At 47.6% G+C, this 20,781-nt stretch overlaps 1 protein-coding gene across 1 annotated transcript in view; it reads left to right on the top strand.

Moving 5' to 3' along the window:
- The window catches only part of elmo1 (engulfment and cell motility 1 (ced-12 homolog, C. elegans)), a 63,621-nt gene extending 43,895 nt beyond the window's left edge, over positions 1 to 19,726 (top strand). Inside the window, exons 17-22 of the mRNA XM_079749680.1 lie at positions 9,770 to 9,933; positions 11,470 to 11,582; positions 14,924 to 15,031; positions 15,495 to 15,577; positions 17,270 to 17,347; positions 18,216 to 19,726. Of these exons, the coding sequence (XP_079605806.1) occupies positions 9,770 to 9,933; positions 11,470 to 11,582; positions 14,924 to 15,031; positions 15,495 to 15,577; positions 17,270 to 17,347; positions 18,216 to 18,416 (747 nt within the window). The 3' untranslated portion in view covers positions 18,417 to 19,726. The remainder of the gene's footprint in view (positions 1 to 9,769; positions 9,934 to 11,469; positions 11,583 to 14,923; positions 15,032 to 15,494; positions 15,578 to 17,269; positions 17,348 to 18,215) is intronic.
- The last annotated feature ends 1,055 nt before the right edge of the window (positions 19,727 to 20,781 follow it).

Genomic DNA, 20,781 nt, shown 5'->3' with positions numbered 1-20,781 from the left:
TTGTGTTCCAGCCTGTTCTTTAGAAGCGCGTGTGTGTGTCTGTGTGTGTGGGGGTGTGTTACAAGCGTCCGTCTTGTACCAATGCCGGGAGTCTCTTCATCCAAATGTATCTTCTGAGTGTTCCCTCCTCCTCAACCCCCCCCCCCCCCCCCCCCCCCCCCCCCCCCCCGCCCCCCTCTTCAGACACAAGCCTCCATCTCTCCTCAAGTACGCACACATGCACACACTTTATCAATAACACACACACACACACACACACACATACATGCGCGGTGATGGAGCGGCTCACAGTCTCCCTCTCTCCTCCCTCCCTCTCTTCTCCTCCTCCTCTACTGCTCCCCTCCCCCTCCCGTTGTCTAAACCGCTCTCACCAGCCTCCCACTCCTCCACACACACACGCACACACACACACACACACACAGCCATCTACCATGTGATCCACAAGCGGCCGCTCCCATTGGCGGACTGTGATGGTGGCGTGCGTCCAATCAGTGATTAAGCTCTGAGATCAACATAAGCAGAGCAGAGCTGCCTGGCTGATGCTCTTAGAGTCACAGAGACCGAGCAAGAGAGAGGGAGGGAGGAAGCAAGGAAGAGACACACAGAGAGATACAACACTCTGCTGCTTTTCTTTGCCATGCTACATATTGGTCTTTTGTAAAAGACGCGTGTGTTTTACAAAGCGTGGGGAGGAGGAGGAGGAGGAGGCGTGTGGAGACAGAACGCGGGGCGCACGGGATAGAGTGAGAGAGGGAAGAACAGGAGCGAACGAGGAGTGAAGGTGGACGAGCGCCTTCATTAGACGGTCTCTGTCCTCTTTGCGTGGCTGCCATTACTCCTAACAGGCTGCAATTAGCCCGCTCTCCTCCATCTGCTCCATCCATCCTTCTACTTATACCTCCGTCCTGCTCGCTCCTGCCCACACGCTACTCTTTGGAAACAGACACACACACTCACTCTCTCACAGACACACACACTGGGCATTGGTCTGTCATCACGAAGAAGAGCATCACTCACAGCCATGGAGGTGACACACACAGGTGAGTACCAATAAAGTGTGTGTGTGTGTGTGTGTGTGTGTGTGTGTGTGTGTGTGTGTGTGTGTGTGTGTGTGTGTGAGAGAGTGAGATGGGGCAGTAGCTATTCTTGGGGAGGGGTGGAGGAGAGAGGGGGGAGGGTCTGGTGTTTACGGTGTTGCCTGGATGAGGAGGATGAAGAGAGAGGAGGAAGGGTGGACGGAAAATAATATGAAGGCAGGTAGGGAGAAACAACAGCGGGCGGCCGAGAGTGAGAAAAGAGTGAAATAAGAGAGAGTGAGCAAGAGGGAGGGAGGCAGTGGAAGCAGATGGGGCATTGCTGGATGAGCGGTAAACAGGTTAGACCACGAGCTGGAGCACAACCTAATAAACACTCGCACATAATGTACTAAATTAATTTTCTCTCTCTCTCTCCATCTCTCACACTCTCTTCAACATCATTGTAATGGTGCTGATGCTGTGTGTGTGTGTGTGTGTGTGTGTGTGTGTGTGTGTGTGTGTGTGTGTGTGTGTGTGTGTGTGTGTGTGTGTGTGTGCAGGCTGGTGGGGGGGGATGGGCACTGTTGTGATAGGATTACTCCACACATGACTGTGGCTCGTGGTGTGTGTGTTTGTGTGTGTGAGACTGGAGGAATCCAGATCCACCGTGGCTGGTGTACTACTACGGCCCCAGCGTCTCTGTCTCTGTCAGCCGGCTGCAGCCTCCACCCACACACCGTGGGTGTGATAGCATGATGCTAGTCCCCGGGCTTAAAAGCATGCGCCTAAAAGACACCATTTGAGTGAGTGTGTGAGCGCTGTGATGAAACACAGGACATGATGAGGTTGATGTAACACTGGAGCGGGTGTGTTGTTAGAAGTTTTGCTTAAGCTGGGCTTCTGTTGGGTCCAGATATCCTCTTGCGACTAAATGGGTGTTGTGTATCCTGCCAAAGTGCTTCTGAGCAGTTCTGACGGTGCCTTTTTGGTCAAATTCGGTCTACATTCAACCGGGTGTGTGTATTGTACATACCCACAACGCCATGCTGTAATTCTTTATTGTTATCTCGGCGGATAATCTCTTTTGTTCAGCCCTAGTGTAGAGTTCATGGCCTGTGTGGGATTATTGACATGGTTACCCTCAACCCCCCAAGAAGAGAGACCCCACACACAACCACACACACACACACACACACACACACACACACACACACACTATATCCCTCTCTGTCCCTATCTCTCTGTCTCTCCTTCTCGTTCTCTCCTTCTCTATCTCTCTCTCTCTGTCTCTCCCTCTTTCTCCCTCTCTGTCTCTGTCTCTCCCTCTCTGTCTCTCCATCTGTCTCTCCCTCTGTCTCTCTTTCTGTCTCTCTCTGTCTCTAACTCATGCACCATTCTGAGACCCAGCCGGGGTGTATTCAAGGCCACTTATCTGCTCTCCAGTGCAGAAGGGAGTGTTTTTGCTGTCATTAAGGTTGCTTTGGTTCAGAGGAAGTCATTCGTTTCCTCCAATAGATTCCTGTCTCTGTCCTTCATCTTATGGCAGTAGCAGGGGGATGTGCCACACATGCATGATTCATGACATACCACCATGACTCCAATAAATAAATCACCACATCTCCATAGAAAACATGACAAGAAATGGCTGATGGATAGGCTGAGAGCGGTGCCCGAAAGGAGAGGTGGTAGGGGAGGGAATGCCGCACACGTCACATGACCACCATCGCTAGGGCTGCTGTTGTCAAGCAGTGGGGGAGGGGGAGGGGGGGGCGAGCATCTGTGTATAAGTCAAATCTGATAAAAACTGCCCCTCACACCGTCCCTCCCTTCCTACTCTTCATCTTCATCGCATGCCACTCATCTCTCTCCCTCTTTCTCTCTCTCTCTCTCTCTCCCCCTTTCTCTCTCCCTCCAACTCTCATTCTCCTCGTGGCTAGCTGTGTTTCCCCCGGCTTTGTCTTTTACCTCTCAACTGTCTATTTTTACACTCTCACTATTTTCCCTCCCTCCATCCCTCTTTACCTTTCTCATTTTCTGTTGTTCAGTTCAGACAGGGCTATTTATATCCCTCCCACTCCATCAAATACCCCGGCTTTACCCTTTTTGGTTTGTAGTTGTTTGCATTCAAATCCTCTCTCTCTCGTTCTCTTTGACACATGTCTGTTAATGGGGCCCCAATACATATCTACTTATTTGTTAAAGATGGGGGAATGTTTGCATCTCACTGACGGATTCATTTATTCTTACACATACACACACATTCACACACCCTGCGTGAATGAGAAGCTTGCTTGCGTGGATTGGAACACTAAATGTAGCAGTCCAAAGTAAAGTGTGGGTATTGGGTGTGCGTGTTTGCCTGCATGAGTGCTTGCGAGCAAGCGAGTGATTCACTGCTGATATAACCAGGAGTATTGCCTGCCTGATGGGGTTATTTCATGCACCATCCTGTTTCTGTGTTTTTATTTTTACGGATGTAATCCTAAATGGATTAGCCATTCCTAAACTCTGTTCACGGAAAGACCCGATCTGAGAGGGAGGGTAAAGACGATACAGAGAGTGTGTGTGCTGTACAGGCGGAGGATAAACCGTTGGAGAAAGACTGTAGACACAAAGTGACAAACATGCTTGCCATTATAATAACTCTTCCCTTCCCATGTCATTGCCACGGCGATGTCCAGGCCAGACCGGGAGCTCTGGCCTGGTCACGGTCCGAACCAGAACCCTATCCTCTGCTTTTGCGGTCTCTTCTTTTCAGGACCACAATACAAAGTTGTCACTTTGACAGCGCCATAGTACGCTAAGGTAATTAGGTAATAACGCTTGCATTACGTAATGCAACCAAAGCAAGCTAGGGTGTGATGTTTCAACCAATAGGAAATGAGGGAAGCATGCAGGACATTCATATGCACAGTAAAGTCAAGTCCATTTTATTGTGTAGCCGTTCACCACAGGTATAGTCCTTAAAGGCTTTACAGGCCATACTTTATGAAGACCCCTTAACCTGACTCCTAAAAATGGACCCCCTTCTTCTAATCATCAATATCACTTTCCCAGTTTTACATAAAATAACACTGCACACAGAAAAATCAAAACCGAAATGTAAAACCTCTCTCGCTCTCACTCTCTCGCACAGACTTACTCTCGCTCTCTCTCTCTCGTCCACCTCCCCACCATTGTTTCACATGAAATGGCTAGCGGGCCATGTTTGAAAGGGCTGATATTAATTGAAGGGAGGATGGTGGCGGCTGGAGGAAGAGAACATGTAATTACGGTTTCAATAGCAAGGAGAATGGATTTCCTTTATTCTTTTGGTCTGACCCTTATTAAAGAATGGCACCCTCACTCCAAGTGTGGGTGTGCGTGTGTATATGTGTGATGGTTCCATACAGGCTAGGACATGTGTACAATATGCTTCACTTGAAGTGTGGGTGTTTGTGTGCATGTGTAGGTGCATCCTGTGTATGGTAAGTCTGTGCCTCCATCACGTGTGTGTGTGTGTGTGTGTGTGTGTGTGTGTGTGTGTGTGTGTGTGTGTGTGTGTGTGTGTGTGTGTGTGTGTGTGTGTGCGCGCAGACGGCGTTCCTCTGGGTCGTAACTGGGCCATAAATCCAGGACCAGACTCTGGGTGGACAGTGCCATCATCAGCATGTGAGATTGGCTTTTTGATTGCCTCCAAGGAGTGGCGGTGAAGTCATTATTCTGCCATTACCGCCTGATTATTGGTCCAGCAAAGTGCCAATCTCCAGATGCACCCTCCCAGCCAGGCCACCCGGGGGCCGAGGTGGGGGGGGGCAAGGTTGGCCAGTAAATAATGTCATTAGGGCTCTCTTGGGTACACAGAGCTACATTGGGAACCACTCACCCACTGGGTGGCAGGTGGTGGCCGGGTCATCTCTCACTGATCAAATGATCAATGGGGGGGGGGGGTAAAGGGGCATTGAGAGCCGTTTCCAAATGAAGAGGACCTTCCTTGTCAAAGTGAGAGTGAATGATTTTTGGCCAGGTATTTGGAATGAGCCATCTGTGATTTTATTATTGGCACATCTAAGAGGTTTTGGTATTGCTTAATTAACCAGTGGGACAGAAGCACATTGGATCGATTTTTTTTGGGTTGTTTCAAACTGCAGACATATACAAATATGTAAATATATACATACACAACAATCTCTGAAAAGATATTTACAGGACATTTTTCAAAATAACTCGCTCTACCGATAAAACTAAAAGGAACAAAAAACAACAATTTGTAACCCACAAGCATCATCCTCCACCAGCTACTATCCAGTTCGACTTGTAATATATATATAAATATATATTTCTTTGGAGTACATATTTCTTTGGAAGATTGTCTTACACACAATTCTAGACTGGTCGGTCCCTCGTCTGATACTGCATTACTTTTGTACTGCTGGTGGACCCCACAGGGTCCAACCCTCCAGCCTCCCAGTACCCCTTCGGTCTGTTTACACGCGTCCAGTAAGAAATCCATGAACTCAACCTTAAGAGGCCCCCCCGTGACCCATCACCATGCCAGTGCTTTAATTACTGATGTCGCCGGCCCCGGGCACATTAGTCTGCCTGTAAATCTCCTTCCAGAGAAGATCTGAGAGAGTGCTGGCAGGATGGCGCCAATGAATTATGAATTGACACCGCTGAGGGAAGAGAGATCAATTATGGTTCAGGGAGGAGGGACGAGGAGAAGAAGGAGGCAGGTGTTTTTCCTCAAGGTCGCCTGTTTCATCACCTACACTGTGGAGCGGAGGTGATGGCGGCAGCTGTGATGTGAGATTTGTGCTTGGCTTGAAGGGCTTCCCCCCCCCCCGTCATACTCCAGACATGGAGCGGTTCCGCAGGAACGTGTTATTCCTCGTACACGCCGCAGGAGAGACTCTCCTCTCATCTCCTACCGAGTCCACAATGTCCGGGGGGTTGTGTCTACAATCCCTTCTTACCACCACAGATTAAACCGACCCACAGAAATGACCTACACCTGAGCTATCGTCATACACAACCGAGGGGAAAGCTTAGCTAGAAAAGTTATTATGACCCTCCCCTCCGCCCTCCCCTGTTGAGGAGAGACTGGTTGTTCCTATTAGATGTGATGAATATTCACTGTGTTAATTAGCGTGAGTGCAGCCGAATGGGCCAGCGCCGATTGTTTTTCCTGCCAGAGTCTAGGGGGGACTTCAAGCGGGCCGGGTTATCGAGCCCTTCCCCGAGGGGAGGACGCTGCATGAGGACCACAGGACGCAGGTCTGGGTTACCGCCTCTGGAGCTTTACTGCACGTGCAACAAAAGCCGGGTGATTTAAACCGCATCCAAACCACTGAAATATGTGAGCCACTTTAGGGTGTCGTAGAATACAGTCACGATTAAACTTCCCGGGACAGGAGAGTAAGGAGGGTTACAAGACCACAAATGTCCAGTGAAGAGCGAGGGATTTACTGGGCATGCCAATATGTGAATGGCCTTTCCAGTTTCTGGGTTCCTGGATATGAGCCTAACCGGGCCAGGTTTTGTGCCGGTGGTATATGGCCTGTTTGTCCGGCGCAACAGTAGCTCTGGAGGGCTACTGGCAACAGAAAGGTTGTTGGATCAATCCCCGAGTTCTGCTCATTCAGGTGGAGAAGTGTCCCAAATGCAAGACACTGAAGTCATAAATTTAGATTTGTTGTTCCATGGCAACGTTGATAATCTGGATCAACGCCTGCCGAGTACCAAGTACCAATACCTACTACCATAGCCTAGTACCAAGTACCAATACCTACTACCATAGCCTAGTACCAAGTACCAATACCTACTACCATAGCCTAGTACCAATACCTAGTACCATAGCCTAATACCAAGTACCAATACCTACTACCATAGCCTAGTACCAATACCTAGTACCATAGCCTAGTACCAATACCTACTACCATAGCCTAGTACCAAGTACCAATACCTACTACCATAGCCTAGTACCAAGTACCAATACCTACTACCATAGCCTAGTACCAAGTACCAATACCAACTACCACAGCCTAATACCAAGTACCAATACCTACTACCATAGCCTAGTACCAATACCTACTACCATAGCCTAGTACCAAGTACCAATACCTACTACCATAGCCTAGTACCAAGTACCAATACCTACTACCATAGCCTATTACCAAGTACCAATACCTACTACCATAGCCTAGTACCAAGTACCAATACCTACTACCATAGCCTAGTACCAAGTACCAATACCTACTACCATAGCCTAGTACAAGCAGGGTCGTATTCAACTGCACTTAGTACTTATATGAATTGCCTCAAACAGTTAAAACTAAACTCCAAATGTGGTTTCCTTTGGAGTTTGTACTGATGTTTTTTCTCCCATAACCTGCATGTGAGTCCTGGGATTGGATGTCAGCAGTTGAAGTATTAGACTGAATTCTCAGCGATGGGTTCAAACCGTTCTTTGGCCCTTGTGGCGTAGTGCTGCCTTCCCATGTAATGACTCTCGCATCAGCGCTCCGGGATAATCCCCTTGTGTGAGGTCTGGCACTCTCTTATGGTTTTTATCCCTTTTTCCTTTCTGCCGGCTGGCTCGTTTATGTACAATCCTGTCATCTTATACGAGACGAGCAAAATCAAAACTCTAATCTTCTTAAAGATCCAAGGGTTGGTGATTAAATGCTTGAATCCAACTCTTTCAATAACATTGTTACACAAATTGGCTCTTTGCATTTTTATGAGGATGCTGGCGTTGTGCTTAAAAAGCGTCTCGATTGGCGTCTTATTTAACGGCCTTGGATCCAGACGAGCGACATGCAAAGATAATTCTAACAGAAAATTGGCTGTGAACCTCTATCTATGGAGCTTCCACCCTTCCACGCAATATCGCCCATCCGTGCACATGGACGCAATATCAAAACATAAACGTACAGCCCTAATCCAACATAAACCATGCTGGTCACAATACAGTTTACAGTGCATAGACAAGGATGACGTGTTTTGAACCGCAGGGAGCCATATCCCCCACGGCAGACGGAGCCATTTCACAATAAAAACAACAACTGCAACAAACGACATGACAACAAACGACGTGGTCGGGCTCCCCGCGCTGACGATTACCTCTCCTGGTCTGTGAGCGCTGGTCTCTGATTGGATGAACCAACAGCTGTGGCTTCCCCTCTCGTCCCTGCCCCCTGCGGGTGTTTAGCTAACAAGGATGATCTCCCCTCCCCCCCCCCCCCCCCCCAATCAGTGCTGCCTGTCACTTCCACTGCTGCGCAACAAGCTACGCTATGTGCGAGGAGAGCGCCGGCTGATGGTGCTTTGGTTCCAGAGAGACCTCCATCCTCTAGGTGCCTATCATAGAGAGTGTATCTGGATGGGTGTTTGTTTGTTGTGTCCTGTATTCTATTTTGTCTTGGTGTGATCTCTTGAAGATGGCTGAATTAGCGGGAGGGGTTTCTACACCTTTTCGTTTTTTTTGCGTTGTGTGTGGACCAGAGGAAGACAAGCTAGCTACAGCGTTCTCAGCTAATCCTTTCATAAATTATAAACACTTCCACTCTAATTGAATTCCCTTCTATCTTTATCTTTTTTATATATATATATATTCTTGTGTTGTGTATTTGCTTCTACGGTTTTAGTTGTGTAATGGCGGTTTGAAGAAAACATTTCAGAAGAGGTGTGATATTTATTTGATTGGCTAATGGGGTGAGTGTAAAGCGTAGAGCGCAGAGCAGATCCGCTGGCTCCTCCAGCTCTCATTAGTCGTGAAGAGATGAATCCTTTTGTTACCTCTCGGTATCTCTGGCTTCCTCCCGCAGCCCCTCAGCCTCTATTAATAATAACTTTAATATTAATCATGACTTGTGTTTACAGTAGTGCTTTTTAAGGTACCCAAAGCGCTTAAAATCTTGACAAGAAAATATATTTGTGGTTTTTGGGTTGGGACAGCTAGAGTCAGACCATTCATCTCAATTTCCAAATCCTCTTTCATCTGATTTAATCCAATGGATTAAATCGAAGGTAACTCAATCGTGACATCATGATGATGAGTGTCTCCGGTGTTTGGAAGCAAAAGACCCAGACCTAAAAACAAAAGGCCAGGTTTGGTTTTATCATCAGTGTTGGGGTTCTTCACCGTTATAAAGATATCCAGAAGAACATCGTTTGTTTCAGTAGCTCTTATGTGTCATGGGGAGGGCATTATCGTGTAACTTAACCCGGGACTAACCTTTTTATCCATGCATGTCTCTGTTTGGTTTGAATCAGGCCACGCTATCCATCGCTACATGTCAAGCTAATTGGAGCGATGTGTATACACGGTGATCAGATGGCCGACTCCTCTCACTGCTCTCCAGTCACGCGTGACGCTGGGCTTTGTGGTTGACTGGCCACTGTTCGGTGTACATCTAGCTCTGGGAGTGGGTGAACTCTCTAGCGTGGGTTACTGGCCATAGCTCAGAGGGAGAGGGCCTGCATTCATCCACCACCTGGGGATACACTGGAGTCATTAACGCTAATGTTATTTAAAGCGGATTTAGCTTCAGATTTAGATTTCCTTTTTTTGTGTTGTTATTTATTTTTAATTGTTTCATTATAAATTATTATTTGAGTCATGTCAACGATCATCCACATTTACCTTCTTATTCGATTGAATACTTTTTTTTCAAAAGTGTTGCTAAACTAAAGGCTCCCTATGATTGTGTATTTTGGTAGTGTGCTGTTGTGTCTCAACGTGGCCTCTGTGTGTGTGTGTGTGTGTGCAGGTAATGCAGGTGGTGCGGGAGCAGATCATGCGAACACTCACGCACAAGCCTAACTCCCTGGACCAGTTCAAGAGTCGCCTTCAGAACATGAGCTACACTGAGATCCTGAAGATACGTCAGTCAGAGAGGATGAACCAGGAAGACTTCCAGTCCCGCCCCATCGTGTGAGTATCCACCAATCAGTGTGCTGAGGCCCGACGACACATTTATTCTCTAACCTTTTTGTTTAGCCCCCATGACGCAAAGTGTTCATTGAGATGGTAAACGAGGAGAGCACTCAGGATACTCAGTAGATCGTTGAGCAAAATTCTCAAACTGCTATCTAATCCTCAATTACACGTATAGTCAGTTCAAGCCCCTTTCTATCAGTTGTGAAATGCCAAAATAGTGAATGACGCATTCAAATACATCATAATTGCGATGACTTACTGGAGAGATTTTCTGAGTATTATGACAGAGTACCTTTTGATGTTATCCATTGAGATTATGGGCTGTTGAGCATCGCCATCAGAGACGCAACATTAAAAAAAACCTAAGATATCACCCTACTCACACAACAGCCTCATACATGTTTTCTAAATGTCTAAATGTAAAACGTTATTTGTCCGCTTCAGGGTCTGGTTGGCTACTGTTGAATACCGAAAACAAAAATACATTGTTCCATTCATGCGACCGATGGCTGCCATTGGCCCAGACACAGGAAGCACCTGGTGTATTGATGGAGAACTCCAATTAAAATGTGATCTTCAGCCAATGGGGAGTCAATCCTGCATTAATGATAGCTTCATTAGCCCAAGCAGAGGTTGTCTTGCAATATTTCATTTGTGGATGTTCATCATGGATACAAGAAAAGCCTGTTTGAGTACATGGTTTTGTGACTCACTTCTGTTGGAGCTAGCAGGCTTACATGGAAATATTTATTTTAGCCTGGTCAATCATGATCAATGCCAGGACAAGGATTGATAGAGAATATTAGGTGCCATTCGTAAGTTTAGATAGCTAATCATTTGAACAGTTGCTGCATCCCATTTAGAGGATTGGATTACCCCCAGCTTTAAGGACTGTCTATTTACGAGGCGTAACTTGAGTGCAACGGGGACTTAGCGGAATAGTGACTTTACTTTTGCTCCAGTTTTCATAGCCTCACATAACAACCTTGAATATACGGAGCATGTAATCAAACACTCACCGTAGATCCACTCAGTAATGCTAAGGAGTTATCATTTTTTTTTATCACATTGTAACTTTTTATGAAGTCCACCAAAAACAGAAATGTACCCGGATGAGGCTCATAAATGCTGTGCAACAGACATTCCGGTCCCTCCTAATTCAATCGGTCAGTGTGCTCTCCAGTGTCCCCAGTGAGGAGGATTACTCTCCAACTAAAGCACTGGGCCTGGTGCAGCCCCACCCCCGGGAGAGAGAGAGAGAGAGGATGCTACATTTGAGACATTGATGTACACGCTAAACGTAATCGATACAGCATGAGGGCTGTGGTGCATGCGCACATTAAGGGTGTATGCATGCAGTTTGTGTGTTTAAATATATATATACATCAAAGTATCGATCAGCTGCATCCTCATGTGCTGGCTGCCCATCTTCACACCTGATGTGTCTGACAGCAGAGTACTGACACACCTGGTTAGATAGACGTATTAACTGAGTGTCTGTGTGTGTGTGTGTGTGTGTGTGTGTTCCAGAGAGCTGAGGGAGAAGATCCAGCCTGAGATCATGGAGCTGATCAAACAGCAGAGGCTCAACAGGCTGTGTGAGGGCACCTGCTTCAAGAAGACCAACAACCGCAGGAAGCCAGGTGGGGAGACATCTACACACACACCCTCACACGCACACATTCACACACACTCTGACATACCCACACACACACATTCACACATACACACACACTCTAACATACCCACACACGCACACATAAATATACTCATACATACCCTCACACACACACACTCCAACATACCCACACACACACACATACACATACACACACACACCCTCACACACACACACACACACACACACACACACAGAAACTTGCCTGTACAACCAAACACATACATGGTCTCTCTCCGTTACACTCAGTCACTCACCCACCCACCCACCCACAACTACCCTCAAACACACCGAACACACACATACTAACTCTCAAACACACGAACAAGCAAACATACACACCCTCTCACAAACCGTAACCTGCGTATCACCATACGTCCTTCTCGGTGTACCACCCTCCCACCGTTGACTGATGTGATTGTATATTTCTCTAATGGTGTGCATGGTGTTCTGAAGCCCGAACGTGTTCACTCCAGCTCCATCAGAGCCCAGCCCCTCCACACCCATCCTGTTACCTGGATCTGGCTGCTCTTCCAGTCTCGGTCACCCTTGTGTCCTTTTGCAGTTGGGTCGCTGTGCTGTGACCACTGCTAGGTGTGGTAGGGTTCGCAAACACAAGATGTTGTTCTTCACCTCAGCACAGACGCAGCTACAGGATTATAAAGAATAGCCACAGAGGAAACCACGACCTGCAGACTAAAGAGGAGAAACGATAGGGCGTGGTTTGAGGCACCTTTTTCTAGGTGATGTCTTTTTTGTGCTAAAAGTGAGCCAGACATCTTCAAACGCGCCGTCTGTATGGCAGCGTATTCACTGAAGAACACATTAGGTGTACGGAGTTTCACACAGGAACTTGTACTCAGTCACACACATCCAATAATCCACTGTGTGAAGAAGTTCCCCTTCTCAGTGGATCCCCGGAGGAGGGGGGGGGGGGCAATGCCAGAGTTTCACATGGGTCCACGTCATGGACTCTTTGTCACACCCTTCCCCTGTCCTCTTTCTGTTTTTAGGCTCGTGTTTTTATACTTTATCTAAGACATAGAGGCAGAGTTATTATGGGGTGGTTCTAGAGTCAAGGTGACTGTAGATATTCTCTCTTTCCTGCACCTCAATCTCTTTTTAACATCAATAAATTCCAGTAAGGACATTATTTTCGGATCAAAATGGCTCTATTAATACAGTAATAACACGGTTTTGTCATCGAGGCCACTTTATTCTTAACGATTGATAAATATGCTTAATAGACTTGAACTGTAATCAGAAGCATCCTATCTACTGATTAAATCAGTATTTTAGCAGATTGAGCAGGTCTGGAGGGAATCCAAAGGCCCTACGCGGGGGTGTTGGGGGGCCGTGGTTTCTACCACCCTGAAGGCATTGCATTGACCTGGTGGACTGGGCATACATTGGTGGTTTAGGATTCATGCTATTAAGCAGAGGAGCATCGTAAACTGAATCTCCTATTGCCTTTTATCATGCTTTATTATAACATTTATTGTGGTAATTACTTTTAGTGGTCCTAGTTATAGAAATTGCAAACCATACACAGGGGCCAAACACACACACAAACACACACAAACAGGTTCCACATTCCAGATAAAACCCAATGTTCCTGGTTTGTTTCGACCCAGTAGGGAGTGATCATTCGTCCCGTGGGAATCCCATGGCTTTTGAAGATACAGTTTAGTATAATGAACACACCGGGGGTAATTCCTAACTATTCAGCCATCTTTGAGTTCCCAAATCCCGCCCAGAAGACATAGTAATAATGACTATAACAAATTACAATTGTTAGAAGTTTCTGTGCATGTGTTTGCGTGCATAATTTCTGCCCCTCTGAGGCAGAAATCCCTCCCTGGTATTCCACAATGGCTCTTCAAGCCGTTTAAACACACCGCCTGCTCTAGGCTCTTAAAGTACAGGGCTTAGATATGAGGGATCACACACCTTTTAGTATCAAGTGAAAGTGTAGATGAACCCTCTTTGGGACGGATCTTATGGATCAGGCCTTTTATCACGGGGATGGGGGGCAGCAGGGTGGGGCAAACTCTCCTTTGTGCTCCTGTAGGGACTGCTGACTCGGGAGTACAAAGCTTGGCTGAAATGCAGCAGATATATCAGATGAAGCCCCCACACACACACACCCTCCTTCAGTCTCTCTACTGCTACGCCTCTCTCACACACACACACACACACTTGATGCTGATTTTGCACACCTTCACACCTTCTCCCCCCCCCCCCAACCATCAAATATTCATCGGGCCCGCAATTCATTGAAAATCGCTCCCCTCCTCTCATCTCCCCTCCTTCATCCCTTTTTGTCCAAGGAGTGGATATGATAAATATACTGGGGGGGGTATTTCCACCAGACCAGCTCTACATGGAAGGCTCTGGTGACAGGTACTCATTGCACAAGCCCAGCTGTTGGAAAATTCAAAAAGCGACAAAACAATATCTAGTGCTTCTGATTATATTTTATATATATACGCGTGGCTGTCATCGGGGAGCGTCTTCAAGATAATACCTCTCGACACACACACACGTTCCCACTGTGTCACAAAAACACACACACACACACACTTTGCTACCTGTGTGTGCCAGTGTGCGCATGGCAGCCTTCTGTGGATGAAACTGAGCCATCTGGAGATGTCATGCTTGTCTTTACTTCTTCTATTCAGGGTTTCTGCACCTGCTCCCTGTGGACACGCGCCTGCAGTACCTTGCTGTGTGTGTGTCTGTGTGTGTGTGTGTGTGTGTGTGTGTGTATGTGTGTTTGTGTGTGTGTGTGCTGCGGGGGAGGTTGTGTTTGTGGCGCATGCCTTAGCCGCCATGTCTCTTCCTTGTGTCGCACATACCAAGTTAACCAGCCCTACGAGGGAAGCAACACAAACCAGCCTAACTTAATAAGCTGTAAAGCATTAATTCCTGTACAAAGATTTGATTTCTAGGTCGATTTTTTTATTTTACTTTGAAATATCTCCCTTTGAAATGACCATTAAAATGATTGACGACAGCGTTTGCTCCGGCTTGTTTCCCTATCGAGAGTCGGTCCTCGTGCCACACTGTGGGTCCGCGGGGGGCGCTTCCCATCGATCCATCATCTGGATGACCTTTACTCACATGTACCTCGTAACTTGTTAGCCAACAGGAAGGATGTCACGCGTGACAGCTATTGACATATTTTATTCTCTGTCTGTCTGTCTGTCTGTCTGTCTGTCTGTCTGTCTGTCTGTCTGTCTGTCTGTCTGTCTGTCTGTCTGTCTGTCTGTCTGTCTGTCTGTCTGTCTGTCTCCCTCGCTCCAGATAAGTATTGGTACTGTCGACTGTCTCCGAACCATAAAGTCCTCCACTATGGTGATCTGGAGGAGAGCCCCCAGGGTGAGGTGCCGTTCGACTCTCTACAGGACAAACGTAAGAACCGGCTCCCTCCTCTGTGTTTATTAGAGCCAGCGAACACAGCCAACCTTTCAGCTTCACAGTGTTTTTTCAAGGTGTCGTCTGTGAATGGGTTTCTACACGGGCACGTTTATGTGTAGTTTACATGTATACATATCTATCAAATGATGACTGACACCCTGACGCCATCGCATCAACTCTTATCCTCTGTGCAGTACATGCAGAACAAACTTTGCTTGTAAACATCCGGGTTCTGCAGTTCTGAGCGAGCGCTTGAGAGAACATTTGGAGTAATGAACAAATGATAGAAAAATAGAATACAGCTGTCCCCATGGCAGGGGGTGCTCAGGGTTTATCTGATGTTTGACGTTTCTAGGTTGGATTTGAATGTTTAATGTGAGGTTAATTGAGCTGCTGCTGCTGTATGGCTGCTATTATTGTTGTTGTTGTTATCAAAAGCTGTGCTTCTCCCCTGCAGTGCCTGTGGTCGAAATGAAAGCTGTCGTCACGGGCAAAGACTGCCCTCACATGAAGGAAAAAGGAGCACTGAAGCAGAGCAAGGTCTGTGTCTGTCTCTCTATTCGTCTGTCTGTCTGCCTGTCTCTCTGCCCATTTGTCGGTCTGCCTGTCTCTCTGCGCGTGTGTGTGTGTGTGTGTGTGTGTGTGTGTTTGTGAGGGCTTATTCGGAGGGGACGCTCGTGCGGGAGCCTTGCATAATATCCAGTGGCCTTACTTAGCTTTGGCTTCAGAATGCCTGGCGGGTGACGACACCGGGGCCGGAGAGAGCTCAGAGTCACGACCCCGGGGCCAGAGAGAGCTCAGAGCTCAGAGTCACGACCTCAGGGCCAGAGAGAGCTCAGAGTGATGACCCCGGGGCCAGAGAGAGCTCAGAGCTCAGAGTCACGACCTCAGGGCCAGAGAGAGCTCAGAGTGATGACCCCGGGGCCAGAGAGAGCTCAGAGTGATGACCCCGGGGCCAGAGAGAGCTCAGAGCTCAGAGTCACGACCTCAGGGCCAGAGAGAGCTCAGAGTGATGACCCCGGGGCCAGAGAGAGCTCAGAGTGACGACCCCGGGGCCAGAGAGAGCTCAGAGCTCAGAGTCACGACCTCAGGGCCAGAGAGAGCTCAGAGTGATGACCCCGGGGCCAGAGAGAGCTCAGAGTGACGACCCCGGGGCCAGAGAGAGCTCAGAGCTCAGAGTCACGACCTCAGGGCCAGAGAGAGCTCAGAGTGATGACCCCGGGGCCAGAGAGAGCTCAGAGTCAGGACCCCGGGGCCAGAGAGAGCTCAGAGTGACGACCCCGGGGCCAGAGAGAGCTCAGAGTCACGACCCCGGGGCCAGAGAGGGCTCAGAGTGACGACCCCGGGGCCAGAGAGGGCTCAGCGTGACGACCCCGGGGCCAGAGAGAGCTCAGAGCTCAGAGTCGTGAGGTGGGGGCCAAAGAGAGCTCAGAGTCAGGACCCCGGGGCCAGAGAGAGCTCAAAGCTCAGAGTCACAACCCTGATGCCAGAGAGAGCTCAGAGCTCCTAACCCGCATCCTGCTCATTGATGACATACTCCCTGCGACTAAGTAGGGAAATAGTGCATCTTGGGAGCTTTCTCGTCAGATCACCGGCAGCCACTGATTGGTGGATCGTATTTAGACCCCGTGTTTGAGTTTGTTTGTGGGGTTTTTACAGGCCAAAGTCACCTCTGCAAGGCTGGGTCGCATATATGCCGAGAGATAGAAGGGAGGGATATATTACTAGAAAGATTGAGATAGAGAGATACAAATAAATGGAGTGAGACTGTTTCTCATTTTTCTTTGTACGGTTTGAGTATTAGTTCTGTGTTTGTGAAATTGAAGTAGTGTGCACAGCGCTGATCTGAGGACAAAAAAAAATACACAAAATGTCAAGAGTTCAAGTGAGGCATTTGTTTACTCTAAATAAAACATTTCATAACCCAGGACTTGAGTCCTTCTACTGTTCAGACCTTCCCAGGCCCCTCTCTCAGATTCTCAGCTCTCTTCCTGTGAGTCAAAGGAAGGCACTATTTGCTCACACACATGTAGAGAAGAGCAGATGTGGCCAGACGTCTCGCTTTGTTTTGCCGCTGATCAAACACAAAGTCACACACATCTGTTCTCCATACAACCTACTGTCTCCACGTTCACCAATTCCTGTGTCTTTGGTTCTGTATTTAATCTTCTTATTGTCATTTTTCAATCTTGCCCTCTCTGTCTCTCTGTCTCTGTCTCTCTTTCCCTCCAGGAGTGGTTGGAGTTAGCCTTCTCTGTCCTCTATGAGTCAGACGAGTATTTAAACTTCATGGCTCCAGACAAGCATGAGGTAAGAACACAAGTAGCCACCGGAGCAATGAACAATGAACACCCGAGATTAAAGAATCGTATTCCCGTAGCATTTGTCATTGAATTAACATAACGCCAACGCTTTTATCAAAAGTGACTTACTAAAGAGGCTGAGAACATTCAAAGGATATAATCTAAATAAAAACATTGTGCAAGTCTCTAACCAAACAGATGGACAAAATGCAGAGCAGCTCTGGGAGTTTCCATAGTGCATGATAGTTGAATCTCAGAGATGCAGAAATGTTAAATCTTAACAAAGCGTGTTCTAAATTCAGCAGAGCTAAAAACAACATGCCGCTCATTAAAGGGACACGCCGAGATGTCTGCCTTCAGACCAGTTCCCTGGGTTAGCATTACTTTCCAAAGATTTCCAATGCGCTCGAAAGAGTTGCTTTTTCAAAACAAGTGCCATCAACGACACATGATTGTAGTCTGTCTCCAAACACACAGATAATTCTGCCTTATCTTGGGCCTTGTGATTAGTGCTGGCTGCTGCTGGCTGAGGGGTCTGCACGGAGGGAAACCCGTCAGCTGCACACCACAGATAGCCTGAGAGTCTCAGTGCCAAAGGAGTGGTGCCAAAGGATCTGTGTTTTTGTGGATACCAATATCTCTGCGTATCGCTCTGATGCAGTCGGCTCATCCATGTGATAACAATGTGTATAAAAATAGAAGTAGGTTCATTCTAAGTAAAAGGGTGAAGCCACTGATTGAAACAATGCTCTGTAATTCTGCGGCTGCGGCAGTTCCCCATCTGGGGATTGCTAAAGTTGATTTGGTTTTAAACCCTCTTATCCTCACCCTAAACCCTCTTATCCTCACCCTAAACCCCCCCCCCCCCGACCCAGTACTGCGTGTGGACGGACGGTCTGAACGCCCTGCTGGGCAAGGAGATGACCAGCGACTACACCAAGGCCGACATGGACACCCTGCTCTCCATGGAGATGAAGCTCCGCCTCCTGGACCTGGAGAACATCCAGATCCCCGAGGCCCCGCCCCCCATTCCCAAAGAGCCTAGCAACTATGACTTTGTTTATGACTGTAACTAAGTACACGCCCCCTCCCCTCCCCTTCCTCCCTCCCTCCTCTCTAGTCCAACACCTGCTGTACTGGAACCGTCCACTTTGTGTCAAACTACAACAAACGCAGACGAAGGAAAAGAAGATACCGTGACTAAAAAGAAAAAAGGAATCATGTATAGACAAACTGTGATCGAAAAAAAAAAAAAGAAGTATTGGACTTTTTATCCCTTTGCTTTTTCTTTTGCTAGAATTTTAGAATGAAATGTGGTCTTTGGCTCCAGTGGGGGTCTCTCTCTCTGGCGCCCGGGGAGCAGGGGTCTTTTTTTGCAGGGCTCCCCGGAAATTGTCGAAGTGGGGGCTCGGAGGGACGTATCCGTCCGGCCCCACCCGCTGGTCCTCCAGCGCCGCTTTCCTCTTCTTCTTCTACACTCTTTAATGAGCGTGAACTCTGAAACTCACTCGCCTCCTCAAAGGAGTACCTGCTGTCGCGCTGCTTGGAAGGCAATGGCACCGTGGGCAGAAGCCTCTACGATGTGTTCATGTGGATCAAGCTGGTCGTACTGTTATCTTGTTCTTATTTTGAATGTGGAATCATTTATTTTGTTTTTCTCATGCTGTGCTGAGTTGCGAGGGTGGCTCGATTTAGGGGTTCGTATTTGAGGGTTTGAAGGATTCCCATTGTTCCACTTAACTTTTCCTCCTAGTTGCAGCAGCAGCAGACACAGAACGCCGTCCAAGATAGGAGATCATTGTTAGGCGTGTTTATTGTTTACTTCTGTTGTTCTCCTACTCTGGCCATAATCCACACATACTGAAGACTGTTACAACCAGTGCATTTGGACTCTGTTACCACAGGAAGACTCTCTGGAGTCTGGTATTATTCATGTGGTTAGCACACGGCTATGTTTCTACCATGTTGTGCTCACTATAAACGCACAACTGTACAAAGAGTTTACAAATGCACCAGACCCTGAAAGGAACACATAAACACATGTACTCTCTCCATCGCTTAGTTTCTCCTCTCTCTCTCTTGTTGAAATGACTGCTGTATACTCCATTCTCAAGCAATATCTCACCCTGTTAGTGATTAGGTTCCTCTCTGTCCGGTAGCTGATGGTGATTCAGCAGATCTTCTACCGTGTCGACGGTGTTATAAGATGACGTGATTCGATAAAGGGAAGCTGTCCCAGCTATTTGTTTTTCTTTTTTTATTTAAAACAGATCAAGGCCGTGGCTTAGACTTGGCATATTTTTTGTATGATTGATATGTTTCTCCTTCCTATTTAATACTGTCTTTATGTTTTTACCCCCCCCCCCCCCCCCCCCCACACCCAAAACTGCTGTTTACATTAAAAATTGAAGGACTGAAAACGTTTGGTTGCTTTTCGCTCATACCTAAAAGGCTATAAAGAAAATGAGAACATTTGAACGCTGTCCACTACACCATGAAAATCCCTTACTAACCATTCATTGGATGTAAAACGTTATCAAATCCCATATGCATCAAACTTTACATTTATTGGCATCTTCATCAAATGTTAAATCTACTTGCACATCAATCCAATATGCATTCAAATGAAACTTCACATCTTTAGCCACTCAAGCAGAGTGGTCTATAAATAGGTCTGGCGTGTGTACCGGCGGGAGAGACGCTCACACACCCGCTGGACCCATGTGTCTCAGGACATTTATTACCCAGAACACCAGCCACGATGGCAGCCCTGTTGGCACACAGCCTCCCCCTCTTCTATCATAAACCCTGGCGCGTGGGCGGATCCCCGTGCCGCTCATCGTGTCTGATGGCTCTATCTGACAGCCATGCAGCCAGCCAGGCGAAGCCCCACTGAGCAACGAAAGCGCCTCGCAATACAACATCCTCGTCCTCTGATGAACGCCTGACGATTCCCCGTGGTCGTCAAGGAGACGGTTTGTCAAAACGGCACGACGCCGACATCTGTCACGCTGCCACTATCCCGAGTGAAAACTCCCAACTAGCTGCGTTAAGCGCTCGCTCCCTTGCGTTCCTTGCGATGAGATTCACAGCTTACAGTTATCTAACTCTTTCTTGCTCCAACATATATAGGCAGATGGCACGCGGCATGCTTGAGCAGCTGTTGCACACCCCGAATGGCTGCACACGTTCCTTTGATTGGGGGAGGGTTTTAGTGTGAGGGGGGAGACACTGTTAAGTGGATTATTTCACTGAAGCTGAGGGCCCGATGAAACCCTGTAAGAGAGTTATTAGCTGGTACAGTTAAAGAGGGTAGCAGAGTGGTGGAAGCAGGATGGAACTGAAGGGAGACATTACCGAAGGGAGGGAGGGAAAGATTGAGGGATGGACAGATGAACAGAGGAGTAGAGAGGGAGGGAGGGAGGAAGAGATGGAGAAGGA

The sequence above is a fragment of the Pollachius pollachius genome (assembly GCF_949987615.1).
Source record: "Pollachius pollachius genome assembly, chromosome: 13".
Classification (NCBI taxonomy): Eukaryota; Metazoa; Chordata; class Actinopteri; order Gadiformes; family Gadidae; genus Pollachius; species Pollachius pollachius.
The sequence above is the reverse complement of the archived record's forward strand: the minus strand, read 5'-3'. Positions and strand labels throughout refer to the sequence as shown.